Consider the following 14,511-nt stretch of genomic DNA (forward strand, 5'->3'; position numbering starts at 1 on the left):
TTTGATGCTGCTGGACAGAATTTTAAATGTGTGAGTATTGTGAACTGAAAATGGAGATAGCTTGTTTTTAGACTTGGGCGGCGAGTGGTGTACATATGGTGGTAGTTGCGCACCGATAGAGGGAGCGTTCGCCCGGGTCGATTAAGGACCTCACTCTATGTCACCAACTAATAAAAACAGTACAAACCACATGTAATAAGTATGGTCTGGCCTTAACCTATTAAGTTGTTTAGAGTTTAGCCTTGCATCTTGGTAGGCCGAAGAGTATGGGTTACCGGGTTTTGGTAACTTATCAGAACTTCCTATGGTTGGTGATGAAATTGATTAATGACTTGTGGTATGTGATGATTTGAGCGGACAGTCTGTCCAATACAACGGTGCCGTGCCTCGCGAGGGATTCCGGGTAGGGTTCCTTACAGCGCTAGGTTAAAGCGTGGGCCCGCTACCTAGTGGCGCTACTTTGCTAGTAGCATGGGTAAAACACACATCGTGCTGGTGCAAGGCTAGACAATAAACAATGTAACGGTTTTGATATGACCTCTATATCACACTCAATGTGTAGAGCGTGGTGATACCGACGGGTATCGGACAAACTAGAGCGATCCATATCATGTGGGATTAAAAGTTGTACAAACTCTGCAGAGTCTAAAACTAATCGATTAGCCATGCTCACGGTCATGAGCTGCATGGTGAAGTGTCATGAGTATAGTTTGTGATTTTGATAAACTCTTGTGAACTTGAAAAATGGTTGGAATGTTTTATTGGTGAACTTGGGTAAAGTTCGGTGAATGGTGATGATATGATGGTAAGTGGTGATGATCTACCTTGAGGGGTATATGTGTGTTATTTATTCATTTATATTACAAGTTTTACTTACTCTATACTATTGTTATAAAATTCCGTTGCGAAATATGTTGTGAACAAAAATTGGCGTTTATGCAAATTAACCGATAAACAGCTTATCCTTGAATATGGCCAACATGTAGCATGCTAGGGTTGTCACCGACTTGCCAGTACATTAATTTGATTAATGTACTGATTTCTTGCTTTCTTTTACTTGTTTTTGGCTCAGACCCTGCTGCAGGTAATGACTGTTTGGATGAGGAGTTTGATGCAACTTGTGATTTCCAGGATGGTTCTAACTAGGGATTTACCCTAGCCGGTTTGCCTATGGGCTTTTGGGTAGCACGCTTACCGCATGAACCAATATGGATGGCTTGTCGCCAAGTACTATTAAAACCTCATTAAGACTATTTATGCTTTATGCTTAGAACCACTTATTATTGGATATCATGCTCGAGATGATTTATGTGAGACTATGTTGCATTCCTGGGTGACTAGTCCCACATGAGAATGGGTTTGAAATGGTTGAGATAACCGGGGAGTATGCCTTTGTTGAGATCGAGTCTCTGGGGTACGCTTTTGGTTGCCACCATCGAGTGGTTGATGGGCGTATGACGTAGATGATTGGTGTGGCTATTCCAACGGTTGCATCTTCTATTTCATATCCGATGGCTTAGAGCCTTTGTAGTGCCCTCTTCAAGACATGTCGGGGTCTGCGATGAGGTTGGATGGTTACCGTAACTATTTTGGTTTTATTTGAGACTCCATCCATCTAGATATTTCGCGCTGACATGCCTTGGAGCGTTGCACCACCTAGACTTTGGGACGTCCTCACAGTTCCTGGTATCAGAGCCACGACCGATTGTAGGAAATCCGTGGAAAGAATAGTCATAGAATGGTATTCTCAAAACTATCTTGGAAAAAATTATTTGTGAAAACCCTATTTCTAGAATTCCTACTCCTTCTAGGTGATACTTTATTTTGAAAAACGATTTTCTCTCCTCATGCTATAGGCTACGAGAATCTCATATATATGTTGCCATCTGCAAATATAGCTCTCATTCAATATAATCAACTTAAAACGAGTGTCAACTAAATTAGAAACTGAAATTAAAAGCTTATGCAAAACCCTCCCGTGAGAGACTTTTGTTTTTACCAAAAATGCTTAGGTTAATTAGTTAAGCATAGGTATTTGAATGACTTGAGCAAATAAAATTTTGCTAAAACTTCTAGAATGAGACGCTGGGTTGCTTGTCTCAGGTTCAGCAATGAACCTTCACTAAAAATTTTAAATACCAAAATAAAAACCGTCTTGGCCTAGCATGGGTAGAATGGGGCAGGACGGGTATCTAGGATTTTGTTTGCTTTCTGTAACTTTCAACGGTACTCACCCCTGAACCAGATTAGCTTAGTATCAACTTAGCTTCATGTAGAAAAATTTTCATAATTTTTGGGCAACTAAAACATGGCTTAGTGAATTATCTAGCAACTAACGGTTATTTGTTAGGATCTGGAGTCAGCAGTTTTAATCTTTTTGTACAGGATAGACCGTAGGTGGGAAAATTATGAATCTTGGCCAGTTGTTAGAAGACCCCTGTAGGATGTTGCTTGAATTTTTGTGTGATTTTATCTTCAGTTTTGCATCGTCTAAAAATTCGAGCCACCCACTGAACCCTGTAAAAACAGAACGGTACCCTTTAGCTTAAAATTTCTTGTAGGTCTTAAAACTTGCTTAAAAAATTTTTAAAAGTTTGAGGGGGGTAGATAACCTGTACAGAAACTTAGTTGTGCAAAAATTTTCTTTTTAGCAACCACCTAAATAGGCTTTTTACCCCTATTGTTGTTGTGGTTTGCTGCTGTCCATAACCTGAAAATTAAGTTTTCTTGTTCCTCCCTTTCACTTAAGGTTTCTAATCTACATAATCTTGTCCTAACCTTGTAGATGGCTTCCTTGAAACCCTCTTACTATTCCGGAGGCTTCATGGCAGGCACCATGCAGCAAACACTCTGGGAAATGATGCAGCACGCCGGCTATAGTCGGCAATCCCAGTACACTGTCTTCACGCGAAACTATAGCGCCTCTCAAAGGAGCTATCAAGTTGAGCTAGTCCTTCCATCAAGGGACAATGACAGACACCACACGATGGTGTATGGCACTGGGCTGACTGTCGTGGGAGCCATGAATGATGCTGCCTACACTGCTACCGGCTTCCTCCGTGACACGAGCCCGGAGTGCGCTGTGGATTACCGCTTTGTTCCCTCTAGACCGGGTGCTGGTCGCTTTGTCACCTACCCTGGTCTAGAATCTCTTCAAGGTGAACCACCCTCCCCTCACCTCCGTTTAGGCTACTTCGTTAGATCCCAGGAGAGGATCATCGAGGATCTGATGCATGAGCTCTATCGGGCGAGGCGGCGCATCGCTATTCTCGACCATGAGGTGGAACCCTGAGCTGGGATTTGGAGCATCCCACCTGAGGTCGTGTACGGCAAAGATGCCATGCTACAAGGTGACGAGGAGTTGCCCCCTCCATCAGGATACTACCAGTTGATTACACCGTCCCCTATGTTCAAAGGGCATGGTGGTAGTCACCGGGTTTTTGCTGATCTTCCACCCCCTTCCGGCCTCCGTGTTGAGGGGCCAAACCACATACGATATCACCGCGGGAGCTGTTACCGTTTGGTGATGCAGACACCTCCACCTCTTGATGATGGTGTGGAGATGACTTCTAGCTCTTCGGGTTCTCCCGGACCTTCTGACAGCACCTAGGCTTGTTCTAGCTAGGTGACTTAAATAGTTCATTAGCATGAGATGTATGATGACCTCTAATGTACTCCCCTTAGCCACATTTTGGATGGGTGCGCGTTTTGTAAACGTGTTTTGGTGGCTATTTATGTAAGCTCTTTTGTATGAAACCTTTAATGGAATGGATGGCGCATAATAAGCGCATTTATGAACCATTTTCGAGTATTCATGCTTGCTGTCCAGAAATTCTAACTGATGATTTGTTGTTATCAAAGTTAAATTAGTGCTTAAATACTTGCTTTTAAGTGCCTATACCTTTCCGTACTTTTGGATTAGGTTAACTTATTGCAATTCCTTTAAGCACTACTTTTATATTTCTGTCCTTCCTTTCAGCTTAAATATGCCAAGTCTATCAATCTCAACAACTTTTTCCACTTCCGTGTTTTGTGTGCAGAATACACATTACCCGCTCTAGGAGCAATATAACGGCAGACTCAGTAGAAAACCAAAACAACAACCATGACAACTCGCAGCCTCCACCATCTCCCCCTCGGAATTCAGGAGCGAGTGGTAGCCGTCCCTAAATGTTTGACGTCGTTGACTTTTTTATACACGTTTGACCATTCGTCTTATTCAAAAAATTTACATAAGTTTTAATTATTTTTATATTATTTTATTTATTGTTAAATATACTTTTATGCGTATATATAGTTTTACATATTTAAAAAAGTCAACGGCGTTAAATATTTAGGGACGGAGGTAGTATATATCAAGCATCCAACATAAGGGGAGAAGGGTCCCTAATTAAACCGAATGCGACAAGTGTAGTGGAAGTCAGTATTCATGCCTTCTTTGGGAATCAAATAATCAAAAATTGGTTCATGGATTGGGCTAGCAGTGTGGCTGCTGCTGAAAATACTCTGAAACATCCAAGTGAGCTGGCAGTTGTTGCCACACTGCCACGGCTCCATGGCATCTCCATTGATCTCGGCTTGAATCAGGTAATAATATCTTCTTGTGTTGTTTGTTTTCGGTTAGGTGCCTTTGCCCTTTCTTGGGTTGGCTGGGTTGGTGTTATTAAGGCCTCGATGTTTCATTGAAATTAAGCATAAGTGAAACGACTTATTAGTAATGAAAAAATATTTATGGGAAATTTTTTATGTATATGGTTTTAACGATCTAAAAACAAAGGGTGAAAAATAATCTACGACAAAAAAAACTCCTAAAATAAACTTCAAATTCAATTTATAATTCAGACAAATATACTTTGCCTCCCTATCAATCCAACAGAGTTATCCATTTCCATGAAATGCAAGTTTTGCACGCCAACTGATTACTCCATTTGGTAAAAAATATTTGTCATTTACAACAAGGTTTCATGAAACTTTTAAAATTTCGACCATCAATAATTTCTTAAATGCTTAGTGTAAATACAAATACAAATGATATAGGTAGATTCTCCTAAAAAATTACGATCATAATACCTTACATTTACTAGATTTTATATATAAATTTATCATAACACAAAAAATTTCTTTTTTAGAAATTTAACAGTCTCCCCTATAAGTAGAAACATCCAACCAAGCAGTTATAAGATAATAGCATGGAAATAGTCACCAAGTAACCTATTTCACCACGGACACCAACCCAACCTCACCTAACATGAGCACGAACTTTAAACATCTTGTAAAAGTCCAAACCACAACTGCTGCTAAGTTATAAACCGACTCTAACTTTTAAATTGTGCTGTAAAAAGTAAAGATGAAGGGGTGCTACACCCAACACATGCATGTCTCTGTCATTTTGTACATAAAACCAAACGAAAACATAAGAGTAAGTGAAAGATACTCAGCAAGTACAGTATGAAAATTGGAAGAAAAGTAGAACATCATATTTACAAGGAGAAACGAATCAAATCAAGATTTGTTCTTTTAGAAAACAAGTCAAGAAATAGTAGCTCCCCTCCCCGGCATACGTGGACATTCTTTAGCATTGCTGGTTAGCTGAGTCAGCGGGGCCTGCGCTTACTTTTAGGATCATGGATGAAGAATCAATTGAACAAATGAAAACATGTTAAAAAATCAGATATATAATGGAACATGAAGTATAGCATGGACGTCAACCAAGAATTTATCAAATCACAGTGATTACATGCACACAGTAAAGGAAAACATATAACATCATAAAAGTTCGTCACGTACAGGCAGTACAACACATGATGTACTTGCTTTAGCCCTTTTGATAGCCCGGTTTAACACCTCCTACGTTGGAACCCTCAACACCTATGGAGAAAAACTATATATATAACTTCTACATGTGACTAACTATCAGTACTTAGAATCCTTTATATACTTTTTGACGATGAAACAAAAAGAAAATCTATTTATTCCATCAACCCATAACTAACTACCCATAACGATATCATCACTGTTTTATTCATAACTCGCAAACCGTCTAATGACGAACAGCAGCAAATGATTCAAGTCTGGATATCTACAGAAAATTCTCCACAACTTTTATTTTGGAATGAAAATCAAACGATGCATCTATCAGTCTCAATAAAAAGGAAACAAAAATATGCTGCACCAGTTTCCAACCCAAGCAGCAAAATTGTTTTTGGAGTTTCTCCTAAACCGTTTATCGGAATCGAATGAAACCAAAAGTGTTAGAAAGGTGACTATAAACTTTATTTAGGTCACCTAAGCTGATTCTCAGATACGTAATGTACACACGTTGTATTCTTCCATAATTTTTTAATTATTCAATAAATTTACAGGTTGTGTTGGAAAGAGGCCCAATGGACAAGCAGCCAAGTCAGCTTTCTAGACCCTCAGCGGATTAATGACACGCAACTAAACAACGCTTTGGAAGCAGTTGTCGAATATATTAAAAATTGCTTGTGGGCACATCAAGACAAAGACTTCATCGTGTATGTACACACAACCAACAATAAGTAATCCATCCATACTTAGAAACTATTTCAAAACATATATCCTTGCATTCTAACCAAAAAATACGTTACAACGCAGATATCGTTGGATTTTGGTGTGCATTGTCCCCAAATGGAGTAGGGTTTACTACCTGAACTCTCAAAAAAGTGACAAGTGCAACTTCTCGCCTCTAACCTCTACCTTTGACTCTGTATGGGACTAGTATGTCCTAAAAGGGGGCAAGCATCAAGGAGAAAAAACAAACCTACACCACCACCTTGACTTCCCTATCCAACAACAGGTTGGCGACACGTGTGGTTTCCACGTGTGCCACCACATACGAAATCTTATTATGCAGGTGAAGAATTCAGATCTTGAGGTTTGGGTAATGTTCCATTATTACGGGTTTACTTATAGCATTCTAACCACGTTATGCAAGTTTCTACTGTTTCATCGCTATCTCTATTACAGGCAAATATAAATAATATTTCCCCTCATAACTTCGGCAATATTAGAGAAGAATTAGCTTCCTTCTTGCTTTCGGAAGTTATATCACCAAAAGGAACTTTTCATGCCACTTCGAAGTAGTGCTACTTCATTAAAGATTGCGAGTAGTTGTGTGTGGTGTAAAGTAGAACAATTTTCGAACCCTCTAGCCGGTGGTGTAAAGCTAAACAATTTTTCCATACCTTCTAGCTAGCTGTGTTCTTCACAAATATTTGCAATTAACATGTTCTACATATGTTGTATATATTTATAGATGATTGCTGACCAAGTACGATATTTGCAATTCACAAATATTTATATATATTTATATTGCTTACCAAATACATCTATTGTGACATTATACATAGATCTGTTCTATTAATTTCTCTTTTCTGGGATTATATGCATGTATTCGAGAGGACATGACTAGCAATCCAGAGGTTAGCCGAAAAACAATTTTTTTTTATTTTATCATCGGTGACGGGCCGTAACAAAAACCCGTCACGAGTGCATTATCCTTGACGGGCTTAGAACCTATCGGTGACGGGCTATAATTCTTAGCCCGTCAAAGATAAGTCCATGCCCGTCCTACTGGATGCCTATCCGGTGACGGGCTGTAAATTATGTCCACCACAGATGACTAGCATCTTTAACAGGTTCTATTTCAAGCCCGTTATTGATATGGTATCCGTGACGGGCTGTAGCACCTTTAGTAATGTATCGGCCTCATCAGTGACAACTCAACACTGACCAGGCGAGCGTCCATCACCAAAAGGCCTTTTGGCCCGTCACAGATGCCGGGTTCCGGTGTAGTGTGCATTGGTTAGTTCATTTTTTTACTGACCAATGACATTAAAAAAATTGGAGGTTATATAATTTTGATTCATTTGCTTAACAAAACTAGATAGATATTGATGAGAGAGAGAGGGAGAGTAATCGTGTGTGCTTACATTACTTATCCGAAATTAACTGCTCTATAAAATAGAACTACTCAATCTATTCTTGTTAAGGTCTGCTAATGGGTTGGATGGAAATGGATTAAATAGGTTAGGTTTTAATTTGGATTATCTTTGGTTGGATGCAAATGGATTATTACTTTAGATAGTTTGGATTGGATTGGGTTATGGAGACGGATTGGATTGGGTTATGGAGACAAATGGATTGGTATAGACTGAGTTTGGTAAGGTGATTTTAGGTTTTGAATGGATTTAACCCATGGAAGGCAAATGGATCCTTTAATTGGGTAGCTAATAGATAAGAGAATAGGCATACGTGGGATCAACATGTAGAAATTGATCAAAATTTACGCAAAGTTGCTCTTATACATAATAAATCATCCCACCAAATTTCAGTCAAATTTGATAATTTTTTATAGTGTGAACGAGTTTTAAAATTTTAGGTCCGAGTTTATACGTACCAAATGGACATATCCATTATACTAGAGTGGGTTGGATCCATTTTAACCAAATGGTTTGGTACGAGTTAGAATTAAATTGAAATTGGATTAGTTTGGATTGGATGCTAATGAAAAATAATTAGAGTGGGTTGGTTTGGTAGATTGAAATCCATTGGCAGGCTTAGGTGCATGCTAATATAATGAAGACCAATCTTAATTAGTGGGCATGTAACACAACTGCCAGCGAACATACCCAGCCCATGAGCAGGTGTATAGAGTAGCCCGTAGGGATGACTGTGGGTTGACCCGTGGGTATTTTAGGATCGACTCTAGTTCAACTAAATGAACTAAATTTTATTTTATGGTGAAATTTAGTTCATTTTATTAAACTAGAGCTGACCCTAAGTTACGCGTGAGTCGACCCATGTCCATCCTTAGTAGCACACCATGGAAGATTATGGACTTCTCACTGGTCACTAATGGGGCTTGGAGCAGCCGGGCAACTAGCTAGAGGGCAGAACGACAAACTTAGCCGCTAGCCAGGCAAGGCCATTGGATGTTGGCCGCAATGCCATAGCCCGCGGGGGTGCAGGCGCCAGTAAGGGTGTAAGTGGGCTGACCCACCAACTCGTTTATAAGCTAATTAAGCGGGTTACGTGGGAGAACGCCACGAACAGCGGCTCTGACACAACACGTGAGGACGCCGCAGGGTGTGTCGGGATGTCACCTATCGGTGTTGCTCGTTGGACTGATGGACAAGGGCAAGCCGGGAGCCGGCAAGGTCGCCTGAATACACAAGGCGTCGAGGGATCAAGGTGGCGAGGCGACCATCGGATCCAGAGTCCAGAGAGACGTGCATCTTGCGGGATGCAGCGCAACAACAACTTCTAGCGTGCGGCAATCGGCCTCGGCCATGGGCAATGCGTGCCGCCGGCAGCCACTCTGCCCGTCCAATCCACTAACCCAAACTTTCACTCAGTCAATCTCACTAGGCCAGGCCGGTAGACCAGGGGCAGGGGCATGCATGTGGGCTGATTTTAAGAGCAGTCACGGGCTCAGCGGAACTACCCCTATATATGCCACTGTTATCGTGGGGCTGAGGCCCATTGGCAACCCAGTTCCAAGTGGTAAATACTACTGATTCATGTCTTTTATCCCTAGTGACTGTTGTTGTCACTCTGCAAACCTCCCAGTGTTATTTATCCCTAAAACCCTTGCCCACAACAAGGTTGTTGTTTGACCTTTACTGGACAATCATCGCAAATTTGTTCAAAGAAGCATATATGTATCATTTGGTTCAAAAGTCATAGATTTTTTTTCAATAAACACACATGTGAATCAGGTGCATCATCAAAGACAGTTTCACAAAACATCTATAATGTCATTCCTCTTGTGGTTTTCTCATTCATGGCAGTGGCTTAGACCAGCGATTGTTTTTATCTTCCTCATGAAAGATGCCGTCTCAAGCCTCGTCGGACGTCGGTGATATGGTTATAAACAATTGTATTTATATGGCTTTTTCATATGAAGTTAGATGTAGAATATATCCAAATTATTGAGCTCGATCTGAATATGCGTTATAAGTTGTCAGTTCTATTCTGAAGAAAATGTTTTTGAGTTTTTCAAATGAACTCGGGTGGAGACATGCTATGTCTGAAAGTTGTAGAACTTGATACGACCTACAAATTTTCTAGGTGATGAGAACTATTTTCAGTTGACATTAGTGTACTTCACATGTTATATGTCAAAGTTATCAATGTCAACAACACATAGTAATAATACAGTGCTACATTTAATACTAAGCGCATGATGTGCATGTCACCAACATTTTTAATCAAGTAGATAAATGGAGTTACTAACTTGCATTGGGGTTAGATCCCTAAGTCAACCAAGGGATGCAAGCTGAACACCACAAACTATACGTCTGCCCTGCTCAAAAAATAAGGGATCACTTTCCATTCAAAATTAGTCCCTAAATAAGTGTCCGTTTTAGAGTATAACTTGTCTCACTAATTAAGTACCTCTATTCAAATTATAACTGTTCGTAATTTGTCTTCTTTCTTCCAGAGTGGTAATTTGTATATCAGCGATGCCAATAAAGTTAACACATTCAACTTAACATCTAAGTAAACTATCAAACTGGGATCTCCATCAATCGATAATGAAGTATACAATGTTGTTAGCAGGATACGCACCACGTGAGTCGAGAGCACGAGGAATGAGCATCACCAATATAATATATAGTAATCAACTCTCCAAACAATTCTGTAAGATCCTACCATCACCTGTAATCGCCTATCATACGTGCTTGTTGGCCTATAAATATACGATCTAGCATCAGCGGCAATGTCATCAGCTCAGTCACAACACAGCCAGCAATTAAGCAGCTGTGCAAAAAGGCAAATTAAGCTTCTTCTTCTTGTGTAGACCTCTCAGTCTCAGAGCTCAGCTCAGCTGCCACTCGTGCTACCCTGCTAGCAATGGCTTCCAGTACTGCGACACTTACGACGATCATGGCCGCCGCAGTACTCATGCTGGCCCTGCTGGCGGCGCCGTCACCGGCGGCGGCGGCGGAGGAGGACGGGCGGCTCCCGCAGGGGCTCGCGAAGAGGAGGAGCCTTCTGCAGGCGCCACTGCTGCCGGCGGCCGCGCCATGCTTCGCCTTCCCAAGCTGCGGTACGCCATGCGAGGCGCCCTGCTTCAAGGTTTGCTTCACCAGGTGCGTCTTCTTCCTCAACCTTGCACCGGCCGTCTGCCAGAGGCAGTGCTTCACCATAGATCCCTTGTGGTGCGGCAACTAGAGGGCCACCACAGTGATCGATAAGCAAAAACGATAGGAGATGATGAACACGTACTGCATGCGTGCGTCCACTTGATCTCTGGCGTCTCAATAAGCTTTGTTCCGTGTGCGTGGCGTCTCAGTATGTATTTTATTTTTCAGTTATCGTATGTGTCGGGTGTCAAGTAGTTTCTCTGTTGGTTAATATGTATCAAGCTTGTAACGGTGATCAATTCTCTGATAAAAGAAACGGTGATCAAGTTATGTTGAATAATATGCAGTGGATTGAATAATATGAAGTTGATGAACTCGGCTCGAGAAACCTCACACTAGAAAAATGCGGTCTTGCCAATCTCAAATTTAAATATAGAGAATGAAATAATCCTATAAATACTATGATATTCATAAGACCTAATGGGACAAAGTAATCAAAATACAAGAAATTTTGCCGTGTTTTCGAACTGCAAAGTTTGAAATAGCCGAAAAGATACTTAAAAAAAAAGGGCAATGTTTCATGCACCAACGAAAGTGGCAAACTAGGTCCAGCTTAGCCCATTTATGAATATATACAAGGGACTTCCCAAACCACACTTGTAGTACATTCCATTGCGACCACATTAACGAGATCCCAAATCAGGAGTGTATGCACTGGAATATGTGTGTTGTACTTTCGCCAATTGCCATGAAGAGGCAATTAAACCCATTTTTTTCATCACATAGCTCTTATGCCTAACAATACATGTGAAGAACTGATGTACGTAGAGAGATGGAGAAAAATAACAACATGCCGAATGAGACGTGATATACTTAATTTATCATTTACTAACAAACGAGAGATTTTTTGCGTAGTCATTTTTTATATTTTTTTTCTAATTTTCAACCACGTATATATATGCATGCCGTAGTCATTGGCAAGCCTTAATTACATTATGGTTAGCGGTGAAACCTCCATTTGTCCATATATTGGTTAACTCTGGTTAGGCTGTATCTCTAGTGGTTAGCGGGATCAATCTATCTCTACTGAATGGAAGCAAGAGAAAACAGGGAAACAGAACCATATCCAAAATTTTTCTCAAATGGCATCTCCTAAATACCAAAAGCTTGACATCCTGTCAACTTGTTACATTAATTAGACTACACTTTATTTCAGTTTCACTCTGAAAAAATAATCGTTGTCTAAAATTTCTCTCCATAAGAGGATATATTATTGAAGGTTTTTTTAACGTGATCCAAGTTTATCTATATCATACATTAAACATTGACACAATGGTTGATATAATGCATCAACTTACCAGTGGTGAGACCCACAATTCACCACTACAGAGAACACCTTCACAGGCAGTCAAAAATCATTTTCATACCTGACTTATTTGGCATGGCCAGCTCTTTTTTGTGTTGTGAGACCCATGTATTAGAGCATTTTTAACAGACTCTCTATTAATCTCTCCAAGTCAAATTTTAGCTATTCAAAGCAAAAAACGAGCTCTAACAGAATGACCAATCACACTCTCTCGCTAGCTAAATTTGGCCAGTCTTTGTCCAGCCCTAGAGACTTGCAGAACAATGGGTCCCACGTACTACTACTACACGCACTGACCACCACTGCCGTCCACCGCTCGCGGCACCCCTGCTCGACGAGGCTCGTCGGCATCTTGGTGATCGCCAGTGATCCGAGGAATAGCACTGCGGGCATGCCAGCACCACCGGGCAAGTACCTCCAGCCAACTGGGTGGATGTTTGAGGTGAAGTAGTTGACCACGTTGGCGATGAGGATCCCAATGGTGACGTCGAGATGGAAGAGGATGTTGAGCGCGCCACGGATGTGCGCCGGCGCGATCTCTGATAGTAACAGCGGCGCCGCCTGGTTGCCGAACCCGACGCCGACGCCGAGGCAGATCCGCCCCACGATTAGCATCGCCAGGTTCATCGCGCCGGCGCACAGCTCTGTCCTGGTGAGGAAGAACGCCAACGCGAGCTGCATCGTCCGCGCCGACCACCGCCGCCGCACGCAGTCGCGACCGCCACAGCACACCGCCGCGCGCGCGGCCGCTGTCCATGCCGTCCTCTGCCCTCCACTACCGCCGCACGCCACCGCTGCTGCCGTCCGCGCCGGCGCCGTGACTGTCGCCGCTACCGTCTGCTGCTGTCCCCGTCCGGCGTGGACCTGGGAGAGGAGGAGGGAGAGATGAGGAAGAGGGGGAGAAAATGAATATAGAGGCTGACACATAGGTCCCGCCACTTATAGACTTAAAATAGAGACAATGGATGGAGAAGCTGCTAGAGTACAAATTGAATTAGACTCTCCAAATAAAATGGAGAGTGGCTAAATAGATATTTAGCGAGTCCAATTTAGAATGCTCTTACCAGCCATACTTTTTTAATCAACACTTTATATTCACACACACTCATCCTTTTTTCCTACACTATAAATCCATTTTGGTTTAATAGCAAGATGTTATTATTTTTACTTTATATCTTCTAAACTTATAATGTTTTACAAATAATGTTAAATAAAAATGTAATGAATTACAAAGTTACAAATCTGATCGAATCGAGTTTTAAAACTTTCATATAGATCATATTTTCATTGTGATCATTCGAAACATAAATCTGAGATTTTGTAAAAGAATATATAAGATATTATAAGGAATATTTGGATCTATAAAAATCTCAAATAAAAAAGTTAAATTACAAATTTTCATTTGTATCTAACTTAATATGAAAAGCTTAGGTGTAAATATATATTATTTTGAAATTCATAGTATTGTGGACGGGCCACTGGGAGGCCCACGTACAATAACAAGTTTTCTCATATGGGCCTCTTAGTGGCCCACCTGTGATAGGTTTTTTTAGGAGAGCTCATCTTATATGGTACCTAGTATGATCCGCTTGAGATGTTTAGAGGGTCACCTGGGATAATCATTTATATAGTACTGTGAATGCAATTTCTTTCATCACATTTGAATTGTATTTAGAGTTAGAAATGAACAGTAGAATGCAAAATTTCAAATCTGACAATAATGCATACACATTGCGTGTATTTTAAAAATATTAAAGCCATAGAAGAAATTTTTGTGATGTCTGTGTGGTTGAATTTATTTGCATGCGTAGCTTCACATATTTCAAATTTGAAATTATATTAACATGCATGTGTCCACTGAATTAATGCAACGCATGCATGGATCATTAAGTTAGAATGGGAAATTATGACTCTTGATCTTTGCAGTGCCATGATACAGTAATTGAAGTGAGGAAATATATTTTAATTTAAAAATTGCTGGAATAACCAGTGGCTAACATTTGCTGTACCTCTTATCTCTTAGGAGGTACTATC

General features: G+C 40.8%; 1 protein-coding gene across 1 annotated transcript; it reads right to left on the minus strand.

Moving 5' to 3' along the window:
* Window positions 1-10,802: 10,802 nt before the first annotated feature.
* LOC102709884 (putative metabolite transport protein YwtG) lies at window positions 10,803-13,158 on the minus strand. Its single transcript, XM_006663281.2, has 2 exons — window positions 12,775-13,158; window positions 10,803-11,195 (listed from the first exon to the last, which is right to left on the minus strand). Exons 1-2 carry the CDS (start codon window positions 13,156-13,158, stop codon window positions 10,803-10,805), a joined length of 777 nt encoding a protein of 258 aa, XP_006663344.2.
* Between the last annotated feature and the right edge of the window lie 1,353 nt (window positions 13,159-14,511).

Source organism: Oryza brachyantha, chromosome 11 (assembly GCF_000231095.2).
Source record: "Oryza brachyantha chromosome 11, ObraRS2, whole genome shotgun sequence".
Classification (NCBI taxonomy): Eukaryota; Viridiplantae; Streptophyta; class Magnoliopsida; order Poales; family Poaceae; genus Oryza; species Oryza brachyantha.